This window comes from Eutrema salsugineum, unplaced genomic scaffold, assembly GCF_000478725.1.
Source record: "Eutrema salsugineum unplaced genomic scaffold, Eutsalg1_0 scaffold_3, whole genome shotgun sequence".
Lineage (NCBI taxonomy): Eukaryota > Viridiplantae > Streptophyta > Magnoliopsida > Brassicales > Brassicaceae > Eutrema > Eutrema salsugineum.
Genome location: NW_006256756.1, coordinates 9,664,213 through 9,686,288, shown reverse-complemented (window position 1 = coordinate 9,686,288; position 22,076 = coordinate 9,664,213). Strand labels below are relative to the sequence as shown.

Genomic DNA, 22,076 nt, shown 5'->3' with positions numbered 1-22,076 from the left:
ACTCTAATGGCTGCAATATGTGCCACTGCATGTGGTCACTATCCGTTTGCACTAGAGATGTTAGACCGTATAGATCGGTGGAGAAACCGCATGTGCCACATGATTCAGATTGGTGATGATGTGATGGACACAGCAAAATTAATGGTAGTTGATGACCGATGCAAGTTGCCTCAGTTCTTGACTGATTCTCCCAGATGCCATTGGAAACATCACCTCATTTGCTGCGAGCTGTGCTACTTGTACACCCAGTACCAAACTGCCAGATTCGTGTTCGATCCAAGCTGTTAGATTTGTCTTCAATTCCTTATGGTCTGTTGCTTATATGTACTACAGTGAAGTAGTCCTCTTTCTGTATCAGCTACTAGTATGTGACTATGTAATGTGTTCTCAGTAAGGATGTTGTATGTTCTCGTATTTCTAGTTTACTTCATTTGTTTGTGAACTAGGTTCTTTTAATTATAGTCTTCTGTATACTTATTTTGTAGTCGATTACTTTTTGTATAATAGTCCGCTATGATTCGTTAACTATTCTGACGGAATCAGGGAAATATCTTGAATATCATTATCGAAAGTCATAAATACCCCTAATTTTCTGTTCACCATAGACTCTTTGAGTAACACTAACATAGCGGTTTCTTGTTTGAGCGTGACAACTGCTTTTTGCTTTGGGAACCGTTAAAAATTGAATTTAAACCCAAAACTTATTCCAACCATCATTTCAAGTCTGCAAAACATTTCCTCTCCTTTATTTTCGCAGATGAACACACAACCGTTTCGTCCTCTTTCTTTTCGATTTATTTTCCTCTCGGTTTTCATCTAATTCAATAGTAACTCTCCCAGAATTACCAAAACCCTATTAGAACCAAGTCTGCAATTCATCTACACTGCACCGTTTAACACCTCATCCTCTTCTCCTGTTACTAGTGTAAGTCCTAATCTATCTTCCAGTTTGAAATCTTCTACACACACTATTTTCCATTTGATGTCCTCAGTTTTTTTTTTATCGTGTTCGAAGGTGATGCTAATTTTTTGTGTTGTCTGACTTGCATGTCTGTTACTATCTACTTCAATTTTATATAAATTGTCAGATCTATATTTTATGTAATAGCGTACTTATGCGCATCCGTATACCATAGGCATTTACTATTAGTGGACCACTTTCAACAACCGTCTACCCCGTAAGATCTACATATAGACTATTATAGTTGACTATAATTAGTTGCTTATTTTGACATTGAACCAATATGTAGAAAGCTATTAATAGTCACATTGAACAAAATATGTAGCATATTTTGACATCAGTAGTCGTCTGCTGTTTTCAATAAGTAACCATCAATACATCCATAGGTGGAGTCGCATCTAACACCTACAATACTCGTTAATTGTTTTGCAGTCATAACTCGATGAGTCCATTCCCGGAGAGGTTCTTCAAACACGTACTTCCAGCTGAACTACCTTGATACTATTACCTTCGCACTTGAAGATGACCACATAGACAAGCTTATGGACTCCCAATTCGGGAAACTTTTTCAAGCTGGCAACAAGATCGCATTTTCCGTTAGGTTTCTCCACTATCTGCTGTCTAGGAAACTCGTTACCAGTGAGAAGAAAGACATATGGTGTCTTTTCTCTGGTCAGCCAATTCGTTTCTCGATGAGGGAGTTCGCTATTGCTACTGGTCTGGATTGCTCGACTCTACCTTTGACATCTGAAGGTGACGATGATGAAATCAAGAGTTACACTAAGCAATTGTTTGGTTCTGAGAAAAATGCAACTCCACTTTGGATAGCCAATACTCTTTTGGGAAGGCCGTACAAGGACAAAGATACCAGATTCAAGCTTGCTTGTCTACTACTAGTTGACGGGATAGTGTGTCCCACCTCTAAGAATACAAAAATTAATGGGGATCATATCTTGATGGTTAGAGATGTTGATGAATTTCTCTCCTATCCTTGGGGTCGCAAATCGTTTGACATCACCATGGAAAGCATCAAAACTAGAACTGCTACTCTGTCCAATCTCTGTCAGCCGACCTGTGCGATTCAGGGCTTCTTACACGCTCTTCAAATGGTGGTTTTAGCTTGCGTCCCCAACTTGTTGTCTAAGGATGTTAAGGGGAAGAAACCAAGCTTAGCTGATGATGATGAGGACGACGATGATCTCCCATTAATACGCCCCGGTGCCCAGAAACCAATTACACATCAGATGAATCATGTTAAAATGGTTGACAAAGACGATAAGGTACCCAACTATTATATAGTCAATTACTTCATGTACATGTAAATCATACTGTTATAAAATAGGACACTAAGAGTAGTCGACTACTATTACTAGGTCGTTGTAAAACACATCCTCGAAGATGAGGACTCAGTCTTCGACGAGGAGATTATGGACGACGACGAGGAGGAGTCGAAGGTGGAAAAGTTGCCGAGTGCCATTGAACATGGAACTGCATTCACCAACAAGTCCTTCGTTGGCGGAGTCAAGGCATCCGAACATAGTAAGCTTCCAAAGCATCCATCATCCTCAACATCACAAAAAACCTCATCCGATGGGGATGACCACCTTGATTCCGGTGTTCCTGCTTTTTTAGAGAAATTGCTTGCTGGAAATTCCAGCTTTTTGAATGCGGTCAACACACTTTCATCTGATTTTTGGATGATTCGCCGTGATGTGAAATCGGCAGTCAATGAGCTAGCCGCTTTACGCGCCGAGTTCACTAAATTCAAAAAGAGGAATTGTTCTACTGACACCTTGCCCGTTACAACCTCAAACAAAGTTCACAGAGAAGAACCACAAAAAGATAACCAAGGAACCAACGATGGTGATCAGGAAAAAGAGAACGAGGGGAATGCAGAGGGAGAAGATAACGCAGCGGCCCAGGAAGGGGAGAATCAAGTGTATGAACCGAAAATCGGTCATGGTGTTGACGATTCTCAAGTTGAAGATGAAAAAGAATTTACTTTCACCGATGAGGCTACCAAGGCGACTAATACGATTGATGAAGTACTTCAAGATTTAAATTCCTGTGATCTGGGGGTAGATGAGAGTACCAATCTCCCAGTTTCGTCCATTCCTGTAACAGATCCAAATATACAGGTATGCAATAGCAGAGTATAAATGACACGTTATTTTTATAGATATATAGTCAGTAGTCAGATATTTCACATATTGTAATTACTATCGCTTTACATGAGACTGAGGACAATGCAGACGTCCAAGATCCAATTTCCGAGCCCGCAAATACAAAGGTTTCTATTCGTCTACTAGTAGTCATCTACTTTATAAAAACACTTTACATAGACAATTGCTTTGTATATAAACGACACCGTCTATGTATAGTTATATAGTCGGTAGTCAGGTATTTGACATATCCCTTGTTAATTACTATTGCTTTACAGGAGACAGAGGACAATGCAGACGTCCAAGATCCAATTTCAGAGCCCGCAAATACAAAGGTTTATATTCGTCTACTAGTAGTCATCTACTTTATAAAAACACTTTACATAGACAATTGATTTGTATATAAATGAAACCGGCTATGTATAGTTATATAGTCGGTAGTCGGTTATTTGACATATCCCTTGTTAATTACTATTGCTTGACAGGAGACAGAGGACAATGCAGACGTCCAAGATCCAATTTCCGAGCCCGCAAATACAAAGGTTTCTATTCGTCTACTAGTAGTCATCTACTTTATAAAAACACTTTACATAGACAATTGATTTGTATATAAATGACACTGTCTATGTATATTTATATTGTCGGTAGTCAGTTATTTGACAAATCCTTGTTAATTCCTATTGCTTTACAGGAGACAGAGGACATTGCAGATGTCCAAGATCCAATTCCCGAGCCCCCAAACACAAAGGTTACTATTCGTCTACTAGTAGTCACCTATTTACAAACACTTTGCCCATGTACAAAGTTTGTGATGTTTCAGGTTACCGGTGACCATGATGACTAAAGGGTTTCCATTTTTGTTTCGGATAAAGAACAAGTATGTAGCCAACTACTTAATAACTACCTATCGTTTAAGTTTACATCTGACTAGTTTGTATACGAATATTATTAGGTACTATTGAAGCCAATAGTAGACGATCCTCCAGCTTTTTCACTAGGTCTAACGCAGGAAGAGAAAAACCGTGAGGAAGCTCGGCTAAGAGAACAAGAGGACAAGAGAAAAACGGATGTTAGAGATTCTTCCAAATGTCCTCCTCCAACACGTAAAAGCGTGCGCGCTGGAGCTGCAGCTACATCTGCAGACTTTGTTTACCCTCAAAAACGGCAGAAAAAGATCGACAAATCTGTAGAGTTGTCTTCTTTCTTTCGTAGACCGACCTCCGAACAAGTATCCTTCCTTGAAGCCAAAATTAAAGAAACCAGGTCAGTGTTTAGTATTGATGTTCTTTAATCATTATCACTAAGGCGAGTTTATATCTGACCAAGTTGATATTTGTTTACTTTGTTTTTGTTAGCCTTTTCCCTTCCTGGTATGGCATTCGCCTTTCTTCGAACATCTTTAATCAGATAATGTCTTGTAACAAGCCAGTGAGCCCTTTGGTGAGCTAAGTAACTACTGTATATGTTTAGTCGCTTACATATTTTACGAATTTATCTGTCTACTAATAGTTGTACATTTTTAAAATAGTGCATGAATGCCATAGTTGCCTCAATTCGTGATGAGCTGTGGGCTACCAGAGAAGCTCATCCCATCAATTACGATTTCATTGAGTTCGGATTAATTGTCGAAATTGTCAGGCTTCATGATCAATTTCTATCAAACTCAAAGAAGGCCAAGATAACCCTGCCCAAAGGTACCATATCCTACGTCAAAAACAGATTTCCTTGGTACACTGTAGTCGGTCGTCTCTACTGTCCCTTCCAGATTGATGGTAGGCTTTGGATTGGTCTTTGCATCGATTTGGAGACACACGATATAGCTGTTTTTAATTGCAACCCAACAATTAAGGAGATGAAGCTTAAGATCCTCATAGTACCACTTGCCGAATCTCTTCCACACTTCATCAGGAAAGTAGCGTACAACTCAGAGATGAAGAACGACACCCTAGACGCATTCAACATTTCAATTGCTAAGCCTGTTTTCCAAACAGCAAATCCAGGTAATTAACTATTTGTAGACGGCTATTTAAAATTTGTGATGGTGTTTGTATTCCTAACTACGAGTTTCATTTGTACCAGGTCACAGCGCCGTACTTACACTCATGCTACTTCAGCTTCACTCAGAGAACATGCCAGTCGACACTGTCATTGAAGACGATTTGGTCCGTGATGCAGCTCTTACCTACGCTTTCGACCTACTATGTAAAGTCGAGCAACCAATTTCATCGGCCCCGCCGACTGATCCCTGAATCTGCCTTCAACATCATTTGGCGCATGTTCCTTGTATTATCCCTTGTATTACTTATGTTTTTAAAACAGTTCTCCCCTTCTTTCTTCAACAAGCTTATGGTACTTAACAGACATGCAAAGTTCATTATGTTTAACTTTTTTTAGTCATATATCTTCTTGCTATTCCCACTACATTCAAGTTTTTCACAGATATCATGGGAACCCTTTAATCATGTGAACCCCTTTATCATCTTTTTTTCATATTACATTCAAAATTTTCACAGATATCATCTAATTTATCATCTTTTTCGCACTACAAGGAACCCATTTGTACCTTGTACATATTACTCATGCAGACATGACCAGATCCCCAATCAGATAGTCGCTGTCATGTGTGTTGCAAATAGCTGACTATCAATAGGTGGTTAGATTTATATTATTTTACTCTGTTGGAAGTCTGATCGATCTACTAAGACCATAACAAGTCATCAAATACTTCGATTCACCCCTTTATATAGATATCTATTATATAGACAACTAATCAAATATATCCAGATTACGTCTTTACCTTAAACTAATCATATTTTACTTCTTCAATTTCAAATTTTAAGAGACTAAACCATCAAAGCACATAACACACGATAGATAAGGGAGTCTGTTAAACGACTTAAAGCAGTTCAAAATCAAAACATAAATCCCAAAAGTAGAGCCGCCACAACAAATGTCTGAAAATAAAAACACAATAAAGGTCCACCTGTGTTAAACAAAAGGACCATTTCTTCCGAATTTAACAAACAGCTACTCTCCCTCAGTAGCTAAGTACACCCCCGGTTCTTAACTTTTCATTTATCCTTCGCCGGAAGTTTGCAGGATGCTCTGTTGTGACCACGACCAAGACACCTTGTGCAAAGTCTGACCGCTTTCTTTTTCGAACGTCTCTGACTCACAAAAGAAAAAGGCAAATATTATTCGAATATATGGTAGACAACTATTTATTACAAAAAACAAACTTAGGTAACTGATTTCGAACCTTGAATTCGCCACGAGATGGGATCCTGGTTTTTCTTGGACGTCCAGGTGGTCGGCGCATTATTGGAGGAAGCAGTTCAGGCTCACCAGTACTTACAGGTGTTGGTACTGGATGGAAAACCCCCTCGTACAGCGATCTCATAAAACCTGTTGTGTATACTTCTCCGACAAGGATATTGTTATCAATCTGACCGTACGAGCTGGCAGCCAATGCGTGGCAACAGGGTATAAGTAGCATTTGGAACTGTCTGCAGCTACATATTTTGGACTGCAGATTCACTTCAAACCTAACTCCACTTGGGTCGTAAACTTCAAACTCATTCTGGTTTACCACGATCACCTATAAATTAGAAGTAGTCTACTATCAGTATGCAGCTACACGGCCCAATATCTGCCTTATAATCATCTAAATATAGGCTTTTCTTAATAGACGAATACTATTCACGACTATTACCTTCAATTTGGTGCATTCAAAAAAGTTTTCGTCCATGATGTCTCGCACTTTACTTGTCAGGGGATGTATCTCAGCAGCGTGTTTAGCCCTTCTCCTTACAAACCAGCCCATGAGGCTCATCTGTATCGCTTAAAGCATGGAAATTAGGGGAAATTCCCTACATTCTTTCAGTACCTTGTTCAGCGACTCGGCAACATTGGTTGTCATGACATTGTACCGTTGTCCGACAGAGTATGCTCTCGTCCAGTGAGGAAGCCCCAACTCAGTTAAGTACTCGGCACATGCCGGGTTAACGCTTCGCAGCTCGCCAAATAGTTGTCCGAACTCAAACACCGTATAAGCCTTTGCTGCTAGGACCATTAATGCAGGCAATCTACTCTCTTTAAATCGGGTTGTCACGTTCCTCGCTAGATGTACTAAACACGCACCATGCACAGCGGACGGGTACACCTTAAGAAAACATGGTACATATGCTGTAGGAAATTATAAGTAGTCAACATTTATATCGGATACAGATTCGTAAATGCAAAAGAAGAATCAATAAATAACTATAAGTAGTCAATTACATAATATGTAGTTACCTTTCTCAGTCTCGAGTAGATTGATGAGTGTCTATCGGAGATGAACATCACTCCTCTGTCATCCTTTATGATCGTCTGCAGACACCTGAAGAACCATTCGTAGGCTGCATCATTCTCGCTGTCAACGACGGCATAAGCAATAGGGAAGATTTGGAAGTTCCCATCTTGCCCACTCGCACAAATAAGACATCCACCATAACGCCCAACAAAGGTGTGTGCCGTCAAGAATAACGACAGGCCTTAAATACGGCAGTCCGGCAATGGAGGCAGCAAATGAGATAAACATATACTTGAACCGCTTGGATCCATTTTTATCCAGCTGGAACTCTGTTTTGCAAACAGTGCCCGGGTTTGGGGTCCGCAGGTTTTCCAGATAAGATGGGAGTAATGAATAACTCCCGGACACAGATCCAAAAGCCTTCTCTACAGCAACTTCCCGGCATCGCCATGCTTTCCAGTAGGAGATGTTTACCTGGAACTCCTGTAGCATGATTCACTGAATCTCTATAGGACCCGGTCATTTTTGGCCTGCGACAAACCTACAAACAAGATAGTGTACTACAAGTAAGCGATTACATGCTAACTTTAAACAGAGAAATAGTCTATTATATATAGTTAGATACCTTGTTTGTATTAATTCCCCTACGACCTGTGTTGTTGCTTGCTTGTGGAATTGTCTGCGGTCTTCAATTGGGCAGGTGTGCTTCAGCTGAGCTTTTTTTTATCTGGAAGTTTCCGGTTTGGTCCATCAGCGAAGTGTACACGCGCCATCGGCAATTTGAGCTAACACAGACGAATTCCCTGAAATGTGGTGTGGAGCGAGGAGTCCTAAAGTGGAATTTTCTGTTGATTGCATATAGCCATCTTATTTTGCATTCCACCTTGTTCCTGAATATCCGGCCGACAAAAACTCCATCACCCTCGTAGCGGACGTCTTTCAAGGCACTGTCTATACCTTAACACATATAAAACTATATTATAGTCTACTACTCACACAACAATTATCAATGTCTAAACATTCTCTACTATTTACCATCATCATCAATTTCGTCCACTACCGGAGGAGCATCTCTTCCAAACATTGCCGGCATTTCTTCTGGGTTCCATTAATCGTTTCCTGCGCGCAGCTGAACCTACTTGCTGACCGGCTGCTTTCACCTTTTTCTCTCTGAGTAAGGCCTTCCTCATCTGTCTCGAGTACGGCCTTTCCGTTCCGCTTCTTTCTGACCACCACACTGTTTCCCTCTGCAGAATCATCAACGGCAAAGTTATGCAGTTCTTCGTCGTTAGCCGCATGGGATTCTTCATCACTCCCGCCACCAAAACCAACAGGCTCTTCACCAGCAAGACTAATTGCGGCTAATTCGTCCATCTTTTCACATCCTCTTACACGCAAATCAGGAACCCACGCATGTCAGTATTTCACATATTTTGTAGTCATATACTTTAACTATGACTACGGAAGTAGACTGTTACATGTAATCGCATACACATATCCACATACAAAAAGTAATACATACATGTTACCGAATAAACGTCTCAATAATCAGATCTACGTAGTCTACTACGTAATAAGTGAATACTCGCCTCCCATAACGATTTTAGTAGGTTATTTCTCTAATACATACTGAAATATACATACATTTTTACAGATCTACATATTCAAATACACAGAATCAACAACACATTTCAAATAGTCAGATCTACATAGTCTACTACTAAATGAGGGGGTACTTAAATCGATGCAACAAAAATAAAGAAGGTAAACACTTATTGGTAGTCAACTACTTTATAAGCATAAGGGACTTACCCGAGAAATACGTGTTTTCAGAGTCGTCTCTCCCGGTGTTTCCTGATTCCACTAAAGCTGTTTGTGGGAAACAGTCGTTATCCTCGTCGTGAACCGTCACACATAGGTTGAGTTGCTCGATCTCTGAGCGCATTTGAACGAACAAAGAGACATCGTCGCCACAACGAACAGCTACTGGCGGTGCATCTTTGCCATCATCCATGAGCATGTAAGACGGCCACTGGAATGTCAGACTGACTCCTGCTTCTTCTCTTAACTGCAACTTCTCCCTCACAACTTTCACAACCTCCTTATACGTCATCCTCGAGGTCAAGAAAGCACCTTGGCTGTGAACGGTTTTGTCCGTCAAGAAAGCCCAAACACCCAGTGTATCTTCAAACCATCTACCCTTCACTAGCAGAACGACTTGTTTTCCAACCATCTGTACGAGAATTTGCAAAGTTAGAAACAGATAACTACTTTAGACTACTTTGAAAAAATAGACGACAAATTTATACCGAAATAGTCGTCTATTACCTTTTCAAAATTTTTTAAGCGGCGATAAAAGCTTGATGAGTTTAGAGAGGGCTTTTAAGAAGGTAGGGGACCTCTTATTAACCTAGTCCGCTACACAGTTAACGAAATAAACCTAGGCGCATACACACTAATCGATGATAAAAAGTTGACACTGCTATGGTTCCTAACTAGGTGGTAACGTCCGAAACTTTAGAAAAAGCAACGTCTTTTCCATGTCAGAGAAAAGCAGTGATTGGGATAAGGGAACAAGGAGTGTTTCGTATTTTCCCCACCCTCTGGAAAGTTGACTTATGTCATTTTGCTAATTAACTGCTTTTCTATGATATTCTCCTAATTGATTTTGTCCAAGGTATCATTCTTGCAGATCACCCTATGTTCTATAGTAAATAAGCTAGATTTTGCTATCGGTAATGTTGCGAACACGCAACGTCTAATAGGGCCCACTACTTTATGCGTTTGTGTTTTTGGATAAGGGTGCATTGGATTTTACACGAAGAGAGAGGGATCAATTTTTGTGGGCTTAATTACATAACTTTTTATGGGCATTATATGCAATAACTCTTGTAATTAATGTGTAGCTAGCAGTTAGAACACAAAAACTTGTAATGTGTAGCCATGCTTTATAGTAAAATCATGTCTTAGATTTAAATTTTCCAAAACTAGTACAATTTGTAGACATCGGTTACTAGACAATTAAATTTGTTTTAAAAAATATCTTAGTTCCTTTGTGTAAAAATCAGTACAATCATTTTGGTGGTTACAAAAAGTTTCATAACTTATGTAGATGTAGTACTTACTAGTCACATTATTTTATTTCTAAGTAAAGGATAAAGACATCTTCTACTTTATTGGGACAGCTTTTTGAGTTGTAATTTTTAAACCACATTGGATACCTTCTTTGACCAATTTCTACCTGAAAAACCCGCTAACATTATATTACTCCCTCTTGTCCCTTTCTTCTTCTTTTCTCAATAATAAAAACGAAAATAAAAACAAAATGTCTCAAGATTCTGCGACTACTACTTCTCCGCCGCCACATTCAACCACCGTCGATTCAATGTCGAAGCCGTCGACACAGGAGGACAAATTCAAGAAACTGGATGAAGAAGAGCCAAAGCAGCTAACTTTGGAGCCTGAGTTAACGGAACTAATTCAGCCGCCGGAGCTAAATCATGTAACTTTAGAGCCAGAGCAAACTCAGCCGCCGAACTCCGAGCCAAAGCCGTCTCTGCCTTTAATTTCGGAGCCGGAGGTGCCTAACCACACGGCGGAGGGTTCAGAGCAGCCACATCGAGTGACGCCGGAGACAATGGCTTCGGAGCCAGAGGAGCCTAACCACACGGAGGAGGATCATTCAGACAAGCCACATCAAGTGACGCCGGAGACAGAGCCAACACAGGAACTAATGTTGGAGCATAGGAAAAAGTACACGGAGGTAGCAGATTGGACAGAGCCGGAACCACCAGAGGCGGCGGTGTTAGAAGCTGCAGCGTCAGTACCTGAGCCGAAACAACCGGAGCCTCAAAGCCCTGAAGTCGCGGTGGCGCCACCACCACCACCAGCTGCTGCTGCTTCTTCTTCAGTGGAATCTAGATCGCTAGCGGAAATGATGAACAGAGAAGAAGCTGAAGAGAAACCAAAGATTCAAATTCCTCGTAGCCTCGGCTCGTTCAAAGAAGAAACCAACAAAATCTCCGACCTCTCAGAAACAGAGTTAAACGCTCTTCACGAGCTCCGTCACCTCTTGCAAGAATCAACCACCATAGATTCGTGCAAAAGCTCCATATGGGGTGTGCCACTTCTCAAAGACGACAGAAGCGACGTCGTTTTGCTGAAGTTCCTAAGAGCGAGAGATTTCAAACCCCAAGAAGCTTACTCAATGCTCAACAAAACACTCCAATGGAGAATCGAATTTAACATCGAGGAACTTCTCGACGAAAACCTCGGAGACGATTTAGACAAGGTTGTGTTCATGCAAGGACACGACAAGGAGAATCATCCGGTCTGTTATAATGCCTACGGTGAGTTTCAGAGCAAGGATCTTTATCAGAAAACGTTCTCGGACGAGGAGAAGAGAGAACGGTTCTTGCGATGGAGGATTCAGTTTCTTGAGAAGAGCATAAGAAAGCTCGATTTTGTAGCCGTTGGAGTTTCCACGATCTGTCAAGTAAACGATCTGAAGAATTCTCCTGGACCTGGTAAGACCGAGCTCAGACTAGCCACTAAGCAAGCTCTTCACCTACTTCAAGACAATTATCCTGAGTTTGTCTCTAAACAGGTATAAATATTTTGTATGGACAATAATGATTTTATGTGAATGCTCTGATCTGATTCTGTGGAATGTTTAATGTAATGATCAGATATTCATCAATGTTCCATGGTGGTACCTTGCCTTCTATAGGATTATTAGCCCTTTCATGACACAAAGGTCGAAGAGCAAACTCGTTTTTGCTGGTCCTTCAAGATCTGCAGAAACCCTTTTCAAGTAATTACCAAAATCTTTGAGCTTTTTTAATCATGGAATTGTTTCCACTACTATTTGAAATGGAAATTACTCTCTTTGTCTTTGGTTTATAGGTATATCTCACCTGAACATGTCCCGGTTCAGTATGGTGGACTAAGCGTGGATAACTGCGATTGCATCTCGGATTTCACACACGATGATACAGCCACAGAGATTACCATTAAACCAACAACAAAACAAACTGTCGAAATTATTGTTTACGAGGTGAGACCTTTTTATATGTAAATTTTATACAACTGTTTCAAATGTTTACGTTTTAATGTTCAAAATATATTTACATAGCTGAAATATATCTTTCAATTGTTTAGTTAAAATGTTAGATCCTCCCAATAGTCATATGTTGTCTAAAAGATATAGCCAAATGCATGTGTAAGTATGAACAAACTTAGACTGTGATTACTTAGATTAATTGTGCCTCAAAACATTTTGTCCACAGAAATGTACGATCGTGTGGGAGATAAGAGTAGTGGGATGGGAGGTTTTGTACGGAGCAGAGTTTGTGCCAGAGAACAAAGGAGGATACACAGTGATCATTCAGAAACCAAGGAAGATGGCTGCAAAAGTTGAACCGCTAGTGTCTCAGAGCTTCAAAGTTGGAGAAGTTGGCAAGATTCTACTGACCGTAGATAACCCGAGCACGGCCAAGAAAATGCTTATTTACAGGTTCAAGGTTAAACCTTTGGCGTGTGAGTAACAAAAGTTACATCTTTTTTGTCAAGTGTTTTTTAGTTTAGAACTTGATCATATGATTGTTGATTGTGTTATTTTTGTCATTCTGTTTGTATGTTGCCGACTTATATGCTTGTGTGTTCTGTTTGCTAAATTCTTTTATTTTAGATTTTGTTTTGCTCTCATACCTCTTGCTTCCAAATTTCACCGAGGATTGTGATGTTTGAATATTGAATGGATTTTCAAGGATTAGCTTTGTTGGTCCTGGATTATAGGCATGCGCATTTCGTGAAAGGTTTCCTGTCTCGACCTGTCTCGAATTTCCCGTCTCATTTTTATTCTCGTATAAATAATTTCCCATTTGGGATTACTTTTTTTTTCCAGTTAAAATGGGTACAGTAAAGGTATAGGACATGGGTTGGTATCCTTGAATTTTGAATATCTGATACCCGACCGACCTAAGCTGACGGATAATAGATTTTAGTATCCATACTAGATCCAGAAGGGATGGGTAATCTAAAATGGGTATCCACTATCCAGTCAATATTAGCTGACACTCTAAATATCCCATTGTTACTGTTAGGGAGTTGGGTTCGGTTAGGCTCAAAATTAGTATTGGGCTTTAGCAATGACAGTTTGTTTTATAGCTAAGATGGTTTGTACTTTAGCAATGACTGTTTGTGCTAAAGCTCAACATCAGTTCTAGGGTTTTACCTGTATATATATGTCATGTATATAATTGAAATCAATATAACACAATATTCTCAAAGTATTAATTTTTTTTACATGGTATCAGAGCAAATCGCTTCTGAGACCTAAGTTTTTTTTTCTCTTATGCTATTTCGAAGTTCGATCTAGCTCCCCTTGTGCTTTCTTGTTCGTAGTTCAAACAGATATTAGTCATGGTCGACGATGTCGAATCCTCCGTTGCTGTTGCGGCGACGCCTTCACCTGAAGCTGCAACGCCATATTCTCTGTACAGCTTCGATAATCTCGGATCGCTAATTACTTCTGTGGTTTTCAATGGAGAAAACTACAATGAATAGTTGAGTGAGATGACCAATGCTCTTAGCGCGAAACAGAAGCTAGGTTTCGTCGAAGGAACGATTCCCAAGCCATTAGCTTATGATCCTAAACTCGAGCTTTAGCTGTCGGTGAATTTCATGATCGTTGGTTGGATTCGCACATCAATTAAACCGCGAGTCCGATCAACGGTCACGTTTATCTCGGATGGTCATAAGTTGTGGGCAAATCTTAAGAAGCGTTTCTTTGTGGGAAGCAAGGTGCGTGTGCACCACTTGAAAGAGCAATTGGTCGTGTGTCGAAAGAACGGTGAAGATGTGATGGATTACTATGGGCGTCTGTCAAATATATGGGAATAACTTGACATGTACAAGCCACTTCCTGTGTGTACGTGCAATGCCGTTGCAGAGTATGAGAAATAACGCGAAGAAAATAATATGCATCATTTCGTGATGGGTCTTGATGAAGCTCGGTTTGGTGGTATGTGTCAAGAGATCATCTCGTCCGATGGTGCGACTGATTTCGGTGAGATCTATGCAAAGGTCGTTCATGAAGAACAACGACTGAACTCTGCAAAGGAGCATGAACTTCAACAAAACACGGTGGGTTTTGTTGCCAATTGGGAGTCTTCGTTGTTCGAACCCACGTCCTTTCGATCTGAGTCTGGTGGTTCCGGACAACAGGATCGTGTTTCACAGTGATCACATTGTGGCCACCAAGGCACATCAAGGCAAACTGTTGGCAGCTTGTTGGTTTTCCTTCCTGGTGGGAAAACGTGCTTTCAACAAAGGCGGTCGTGGAGGTGACAGAGGTCACGGTGCAGGACGAGGAGGATCCAATCGAGTACAAGCCAACAATGTGCAACATCAAGCGAGCAATGCCCACACTACCACATCAAACTCGTCGTTGTTTCCAGAGTTCACTCCTAAACAATGGAAAGCACTTTCTCAGATGATGAGTAAGAAAACAAAACCCTCCACTGATCGACTTTCTAGTAAGCGTAGTAATGTTGATCTTATACTAGATACGGGGCTTCTCATCACATGACAAGAGATTTCTCACTCATTGTAAACACGTCTAATATACCATCATGTCCTGTTGGGTTCGCTAATGGAAACCATACTTTTGCGACCCATACGGGTGTTTTTCCGTTGACTGATCGTATCATTTTGGACAATGTGTTGTTTTTTCCAAATCAATTGTTCCCTGATATCCGTCTCAAAATTATTGAAACAAACTAATTGTTTCGCTCTTCTCACTGATATGTTGTGTGTTTTACAGGACCGTTTCACGAGGACCCTGATTGGAGCAGGTGAAGAGAGAGATGGGGTGTACTACTTTAAAGATGTCATGGCAGCTAGGTTTCATCGAGTTTCTAGTCAAGTTGTTAGTTTGGCTGATCAGTACCGGTGGCACCAAAGACTAGGACATCCATCGTTTTCTGTTTTAGCTACTTTACCTATGTTTTCTTCTGCCCCTAGTCCTTGTGACACTTTTTTTAGGGCAAAACAGACTAGAGAAGTGTTTTTAGATAGTTTGAATAAATCCAAAGATTGTTTTGAGTTAATTTATTGTGACGTTTGGGGTCCGTTTCAGACTCGTGCATCTTGTGGAGCAGCATACTTCTTAACTGTTGTTGACGATTTTCGCGAGCCGTTTAGACCTACTTATTACTCAAAAAATCAGAGGTTAACACAGTCCTTCAAAAATTTTGTGCTATGTCAGAACGAAAATTCAGTAAAGAGGTCAAAGTGGTACGCAGCGATAATAACATGGAGTTTATGTCCCTCGCACATTGTTTTCGTGAAAAAAGGATACTTTACCAAACTTCTTGCGTTGCTAATCCTTAACAAAATGGTCGCGTCGAATGTAAGCATCGCCACATCCTCAACGTGTCGCGTGCCTTATTATTCCAAGGAGGATTACCAACAAAGTTTTGGGGATAAGCAGTTATGACATCAACTCATCTTATTAACCGTACTCCAACCGAGATTTTTAAAGGGAAATCTCCGTATGAAGTCTTGTATGTGAAAAACCTTCATACGATCTACTTCGTGTCTTTGGTAGCCTGTGCTACATTCACTTGCGCTCCAGAGATAAGGACAAATTCGGAGCACGAAGCTGGCGTTGTGTCTTTTTCGGATATCCATTTGGTCAGAAGGGCTGGAAAGTTTATGATTTGGCGAAGAAAGAGTTTATCATCTCTCATGATGTTACATGTTATGAAGATGAATTCCCGTTTTTGAAGTCACCAACAGATGGTCCTCCAATGATGCAACCTTCGTCGTCACTTGTACTTAACAATGATGATTGGTTGATTGACGTCATACCCAGTTTTGACGGCATAGGGAGTTCTTATTTGGTCATTACAGAAAAGGTAACAGTAACCTCACAACCTGATTCCTTCGACAGGGGGAGTTCTGCTTTACCACCAATTGTTTCAGAGTCTCTTGTTGAGAACCTCCATGTCTCCACTGACAATTCCGCTGTGCCAGAGCTTCCTGTTCCAAACATTGCTGACGACACACCAATTATTTCAGAGTCAGTTACTGAAGACGAGCAGTTGGGTCGCGGACATCGGCAATGTGTTCCTTCAAGCAGACTCAAGGATTCATTACGTATAACTCATTTTTCAAAGTCCCCCATCTCACGTTTCTCTGCTCCACTTCAATGTCTTCCGAAACAGTCCAAGGTAAGACACCATATCCCTTCAATGATTATGTATCTGATCTTCGTTTCTCACCCTTGCACCAAGTGTTTTTGGCAGCACTGAATGCTGGTGTCGAACCAAGAAGTTATTCTCAAACAGTGTAAGATGAAGTATGGCATGATCCTATGCAGACTGAAGTTGTGGCGTTAGAAGACAACCATACCTGGGACGTTTCCTCCCTTCCTCCTGGCAAGGTTGCTTTACCATGAAAATGAGTGTACAAGAACAAATACAATGCTGATGGGACGATTGAACGTCATAAAGCTTGGTTCGTATTTATGGGAAATAAACAAATGGAAGGCAAGTACTTCGATGAAACTTTTGCTCCGGTCGTTAAACTGGCAACTGTTCGTGCTCTTCTTGGTGATGCATCAGCCAAACAATGGGAAGTGCATCAGATGGATGTCCACAACGCCTTTCTACATGGTGACCTCAGCGAAAAAGTATACATGAAATCTCCACCTGGCTTTACTCATTCAGATCCCACCAAAGTTCACCGCCTGCGCAAATCATTTTATGGTCTTCGTCAGGGACCTCGTTGCTGGTTTGCAAAATTGTCGAAGGCCTTGTTAGAGTTTGGTTTCGTGCAATCATACTCTGATTACTCTTTGTTTACTTATCGGAAGAATGAGTTAGAGCTTCGCGTGCTTATATATGTTGATGATCTTGTTATTGCTAGCAATGATCTCGAGAAATTAACAAAGTTCAAGGCTTATTTAGGGGAATGTTTCTATATGAAAGACTTGGGCAAACTCAAATATTTTCTTGGTATTGAGGTAGCACGTTCTAGAGAGGGTATTTTTCTATCTCAATGGAAATACATCCTTGACATCATAGCTGATACAGGTTTTCTTGGTGCGAAACCAGCGTTAACTCCAATGGAACAAAACCATAAGCTTGCCACCGATGCAAGCCCGAAGCTTTCTGATCCTAAACGTTATCGACGACTGGTGGGTGGTCTTGTTTATCTCTCTGTTACAAGACCAGAATTATGTTATGCGATTCATTTGTTATCTCAGTTTTTGGAAGAGCCGCGTAAAGCTCATTGGGCTGCTGTTCTCCACGTTGTTCGTTTCCTAAAAGGATGTCCTGGACAAGGTATTCTATTATGAGCTGAATAATCTTCAGCTGTCAGTGTACTGTCTGATTGGTCATTGTGCTCCATGACGCGTCATTCCCTTAGTGTGTACGCCGTTCTTCTTGGTCGTTGTCCGATATCTTGGAAGACGAAGAAGCAGTCAACAGTTTCACACTCATCAGCTGAAGCAGAGTACAAGTACAGGGCTATGGCATTTGCTATTAAGACTATCTCCAATGTATTTCTCTATTTTTGACTCTAAGAAAAACTCTATATAGAGGTGGATTTCTCTCCAATGTATTTCTCTATTTTTAACTCTTAAAAAAATATTCTAAAAATATTCTATTTTTATTTTATTATTAATTCATTTTATTTGTAAAACATTATAATTTAACCCCAATTGTTTTATTATTTGCAAAACTTTAATATATTATGATATTATGTAAATTAAACATTTATTTGATAAATAAAATTCTACTACATCAAATAAAAATGAGAAAACATATTAGATTTTGTTTTAAAATCTATTATTATATTTTGTCTTATCACTAATGTATTAAGTCACTAACCATTTTTTGTATCAAAATAAATAAGAGTATGATGTTCTATCAAAATTTGATTTTTTTCTCTGAGGTAAAATGTATATGAAATAACTTTGTTAATTGTTATTGTTAAAACTGAATTTATACCATTTATATTGATAGTTTTAGTCATAAATTAAAAGATTTGTAACTTAAAGGATTATTTTATAAATAAAAAAGTTCACCTCTATTTTAGAGTAAAAAATAGAGTTTCTTTAAATATAGAGAAAAAAATAGAGAAATGCTATTTTAGAAGTGGAAATAGAGGTGGGTTGGAGAGGATTTTCCTCTAAAATAGCATTTAGAGTCAAAAATAGAGGTGAGTTCGAGTTGCCCTAAGGAAACAAAATGGACTGTTCAGTTAATGGAAGATCTTGGTGTTCAAGTTCCAAAACCGGTTCTGTTTCATTGTGACAGTGAAGCCGCTATGAAGATTTCAGCAAATCCGGTGTTTCATGAACGCACTAAACACATTGAACGAGATTGTCATTGTGTTCGTGATGCAGTTACCAAAGGTGTCATCGCCACAATACATGTTCGAACCAAAAATCAGAGCTGATATCCTTACAAAAGCTCTAAGACGTCCTCAGTTTGAAGTCTTGCTGTCCAAGTTGGGTGTTCAGGATCTCCACACTCCAACTTGAGGGGGAGTGTTAGGGAGTTGGGCTAGGTTAGGCTCAACATTAGTATTGGGGTTTAGCAATGATGGTTTGTGTTATAGCTAAGACGGTTTGTACTTTAGCAATGACGGTTTGTGCTAAACCTCAACATTAGTTCTACGGTTTTACCTGTGTATATATATGCAATGTATGTAATCGAAATCAATACAACACAATATTCTCAAGTATTATCTTTTTTTACAGTTACACTTACCCAAAAAATTATATTTAGACGAAGAAAAATACATCGGATCAGTATCTGCTCGGAGATCCTATCTTGATAGAGACAAAACAAAATTCAGATGTATTTGTTTTTAAAATTTTGGATTGGATGGATTATGAATCTCATTTTTTGGTCTCACCTCAAATATGATGTCTCAAATATAATGTATTATTTAAAACCTCAAAGGTATCTTTTAAAATGCATAAAACCTCATATTTGAAGTTATAAAGTATCTCTTGAAAATGTTTTAAACTGTAAGTTTTATTTTGCTGCAACAACTAGATTGACATGGAACTCATTTACAAACACAACTCTAAACTCTAATTTATAAACTGTAAAAACCCAGCCAATTGGGAATTGGTTAATTTCCTTTTCCCATTGGTTTTCCTAATTCTATTTGAACCAACCCTAAAACTCCTCCCTATAAATACCCTTCTAATTTATTTTTCCTAACCCTAATCACTCAAAAAAACCTCTGCCTCTTTTTTCTCTCTTCTCCTGCGCCACCAGCCTCCTCTTTCTTCTTCTCCCCCCTCGTCGAGCTCTCTCTCTCTCTCTCTCTCTCTCTCTCTCTCTCTCTCTCTCTCTCTCTCTCTCTCTCTCTCTCTCTCTCTCTCTCTCTCTCTCTCTCTCTCTCTCTCTCTCTCTCTCTCTCTCTCTCTCTCTCTCTCTCTCTCTCTCTCTCTCTCTTTGCCGAGCCGCTGCTCCTCCTCCTCGCCGTGAAGCTTCCTCGTTGTTGCCCCCTTTCCATGAAGCCTCCAAGCCGCCGGAGATCCCGAACCGCGAGACAGAGACACCAGCCTCATGTGCCCCTTCCTCCAGCAAAGCCCAGGTGAGGGTTGTTTCTTTCCAACTCCTGCATATTATGATCTAGGGTGATTGATTAGTCTCTTCTTAAACCATAGCTGTGTGTCTGTGTGATTGATTGCTTGTTGTTGATGATGGTTCTTGTTGATGGTATTAATGATTGCTGTATATTGCCTGATGATGAGCTAGGTTGCTAGAGATCCATTAAAAAAATGCTAAAAAATAATGAATTAATTGATTGACAAGTGTGTGGTGATTGATCTGAAGTCGTAAAACCTTATAGATTGCTTGTTAGGAAACCCCATTGATTTGTTAAGTAGATCGAGTTAGGTACTCGACACAGGCATCCCTGTGGTTCGTGATTTCTTGTTGGGCGGCTGTCTGGTGCCTATTGGACCAGCAGAGCTCATCGCTAGGCGGTTATGTCAAACCACATATCTGTGTGACCAATTGGTGATATGTCAAACTCAGCATATCACGGGTGGCAGTCCGATTCCGCGAGATAGGATGTCATCCTCTGCAGAGCTTTGCTCTTGTTTGGGAATTAAAGTGATTGCTGAATAATTTAAAAGGTGCATAGGGTTTGTCATGCCTTGAGCATGATGAGGTGTATTGACGGGAGTTGTGCCATCCCTTGAGCATGAACGAGTTTGCCATGTCTTGAACATGATGAGTGTTTGCCATGCTTTGAGTATGATGATAAAAAAAGGTGATTTGACGGATAATAAAATGGACTTAGCAAACCGCTTTGATTGCTTGCTTGTGTCTTGATGTCTAGAAGATAGGATTGTTCTTGAGCTTGTTTTAGGATTAGACTCTTCTTAATCTCTATGTTATAATATGTTGGAAGTGATAATGAATCTCTTAAGGTTCACTTCACTGAGTAATTTCCCAATTACTCACCCTTCAATCTCCCTTTCAGATTAGCATTGGATCTAATATCTAATAGAATTGTTGTTACACGGGCGTTTTCGGTTCTGACAAACCTTTACTCATCACTGGATCAAACCAGGTGGCTAACCAAATGAAATTAAATCATCGACCTAATATAGACTAAACCAGATGGCTAACCAAATGAGGTTAGACCATCGACTTAACATGTCCGGTTATCCTAAGAGCTCTGGGTTGGGATGTTATATAAACACAACTCACAACTCTAAACCATAAACGATAAACACAACTCAAGACAAGACATTGTATAGTTCTTGACATGTGATTTCGTTCAAAGAAAACGGGTGGACCCCTTCGAGCAGAAGAAACCTTTGAAATGTTTAGCACATTAGTATCGTAATGTGACCTGTTTGGTCTCTCCGAAAAAAACTCTTTCTCATTGCGTGGATTCAACACACACACACATTTCGTTTATTGCTACATTGATGGACCTCTCTCAAATAGTGTGTGGGCTAAGATATTCCCATCAAGAATATTTAACTATCTGTGTTTTGATTCGTCATGCCCAATTATGTCATATCTCAAACCACTTGTGAAGAAAAAAAGTTTACTCTTCAGATATCATAGGAGAATGAAGAATAATGAAGAAATAAGTAAAATAATTTCAGATACATTGATGTTATTCTTGGACTTCGGTTGAACTGAACATTTATCAACTTATTATCAACAGTAAAAAGACCACTGAAGAGGGAAAAAAAAAACTGGAAGAAGCTTTGACCAACCCATAACACAATGAAGTGATGTTCAACATAATGCTCCATGAAATCAGACTTTTAAGGCAATGAAAGCAATTCCCTGGAACTTTCCTCCTCGATCGTTGTAATGCTCCCTATCGTTTTAACGAAAGTGATGTTCAACAAAAACTGAATTTTAGGTAGCTAGTTAAATAGATTTTCAAAAAAAAAAAAAAAAAACAAAAAAAACGGGTACTAAATATATTGAAAATGCAAAACCACATTTATCGTTGAAAAAAAAAAAAAATACTCTTCTTTGTCAAATGAAAGTTGTTGCACTCGTTTTTTGTTGTGTGATTAGTATAGGTTTTGAGAACTTTTGGAATCATTTGCATTCCTCTTAGCAACTTCTTTCACATTTGGTTTGTTAAGCTT

At 39.7% G+C, this 22,076-nt stretch overlaps 3 protein-coding genes across 3 annotated transcripts; 2 read left to right on the top strand and 1 right to left on the bottom strand.

Moving 5' to 3' along the window:
• Positions 1–1,503: 1,503 nt before the first annotated feature.
• On the top strand, positions 1,504–5,372 carry LOC18014483. Its single transcript, XM_024154596.1, has 9 exons — positions 1,504–2,241; positions 2,335–3,099; positions 3,402–3,458; positions 3,609–3,665; positions 3,815–3,871; positions 4,076–4,386; positions 4,479–4,563; positions 4,652–5,123; positions 5,203–5,372. Exons 1-9 carry the CDS (start codon positions 1,504–1,506, stop codon positions 5,370–5,372), a joined length of 2,712 nt encoding a protein of 903 aa, XP_024010364.1.
• Positions 5,373–6,194: 822 nt separating this feature from the next.
• On the bottom strand, positions 6,195–8,788 carry LOC112085384. The gene is made up of 8 exons (XM_024154595.1): positions 8,554–8,788; positions 8,298–8,371; positions 7,889–7,955; positions 7,417–7,580; positions 7,010–7,285; positions 6,836–6,955; positions 6,383–6,721; positions 6,195–6,290 (listed from the first exon to the last, which is right to left on the bottom strand). Exons 1-8 carry the CDS (start codon positions 8,786–8,788, stop codon positions 6,195–6,197), a joined length of 1,371 nt encoding a protein of 456 aa, XP_024010363.1.
• Positions 8,789–10,739: 1,951 nt separating this feature from the next.
• Positions 10,740–13,107, top strand: LOC18014493 (patellin-5). Its single transcript, XM_006397135.2, has 4 exons — positions 10,740–12,020; positions 12,103–12,227; positions 12,320–12,470; positions 12,703–13,107. The coding sequence occupies exons 1-4, from the start codon at positions 10,740–10,742 to the stop codon at positions 12,958–12,960; spliced, it is 1,815 nt and encodes a 604-aa protein (XP_006397198.1). The 3' UTR covers positions 12,961–13,107.
• The last annotated feature ends 8,969 nt before the right edge of the window (positions 13,108–22,076 follow it).

Coding starts and splice junctions, on each gene's coding strand:
- LOC18014483 (XM_024154596.1), top strand. CDS start 1,504: ATGGACTCCCAATTCGGGAAACTTTTTCAAGCTGGCAACAAGATCGCA. Junction 4,387..4,478: donor GCCAAAATTAAAGAAACCAG/GTCAGTGTTTAG, acceptor TGTTTTTGTTAG/CCTTTTCCCTTCCTGGTATG. Junction 4,564..4,651: donor ACAAGCCAGTGAGCCCTTTG/GTGAGCTAAGTA, acceptor TTTTTAAAATAG/TGCATGAATGCCATAGTTGC.
- LOC112085384 (XM_024154595.1), bottom strand. CDS start 8,788: ATGGACGAATTAGCCGCAATTAGTCTTGCTGGTGAAGAGCCTGTTGGT. Junction 6,956..7,009: donor TTGCCGAGTCGCTGAACAAG/GTACTGAAAGAA, acceptor TAAGCGATACAG/ATGAGCCTCATGGGCTGGTT. Junction 6,722..6,835: donor TTGAATGCACCAAATTGAAG/GTAATAGTCGTG, acceptor TCTAATTTATAG/GTGATCGTGGTAAACCAGAA.
- LOC18014493 (XM_006397135.2), top strand. CDS start 10,740: ATGTCTCAAGATTCTGCGACTACTACTTCTCCGCCGCCACATTCAACC. Junction 12,021..12,102: donor CTGAGTTTGTCTCTAAACAG/GTATAAATATTT, acceptor TGTAATGATCAG/ATATTCATCAATGTTCCATG. Junction 12,471..12,702: donor TCGAAATTATTGTTTACGAG/GTGAGACCTTTT, acceptor TTTTGTCCACAG/AAATGTACGATCGTGTGGGA.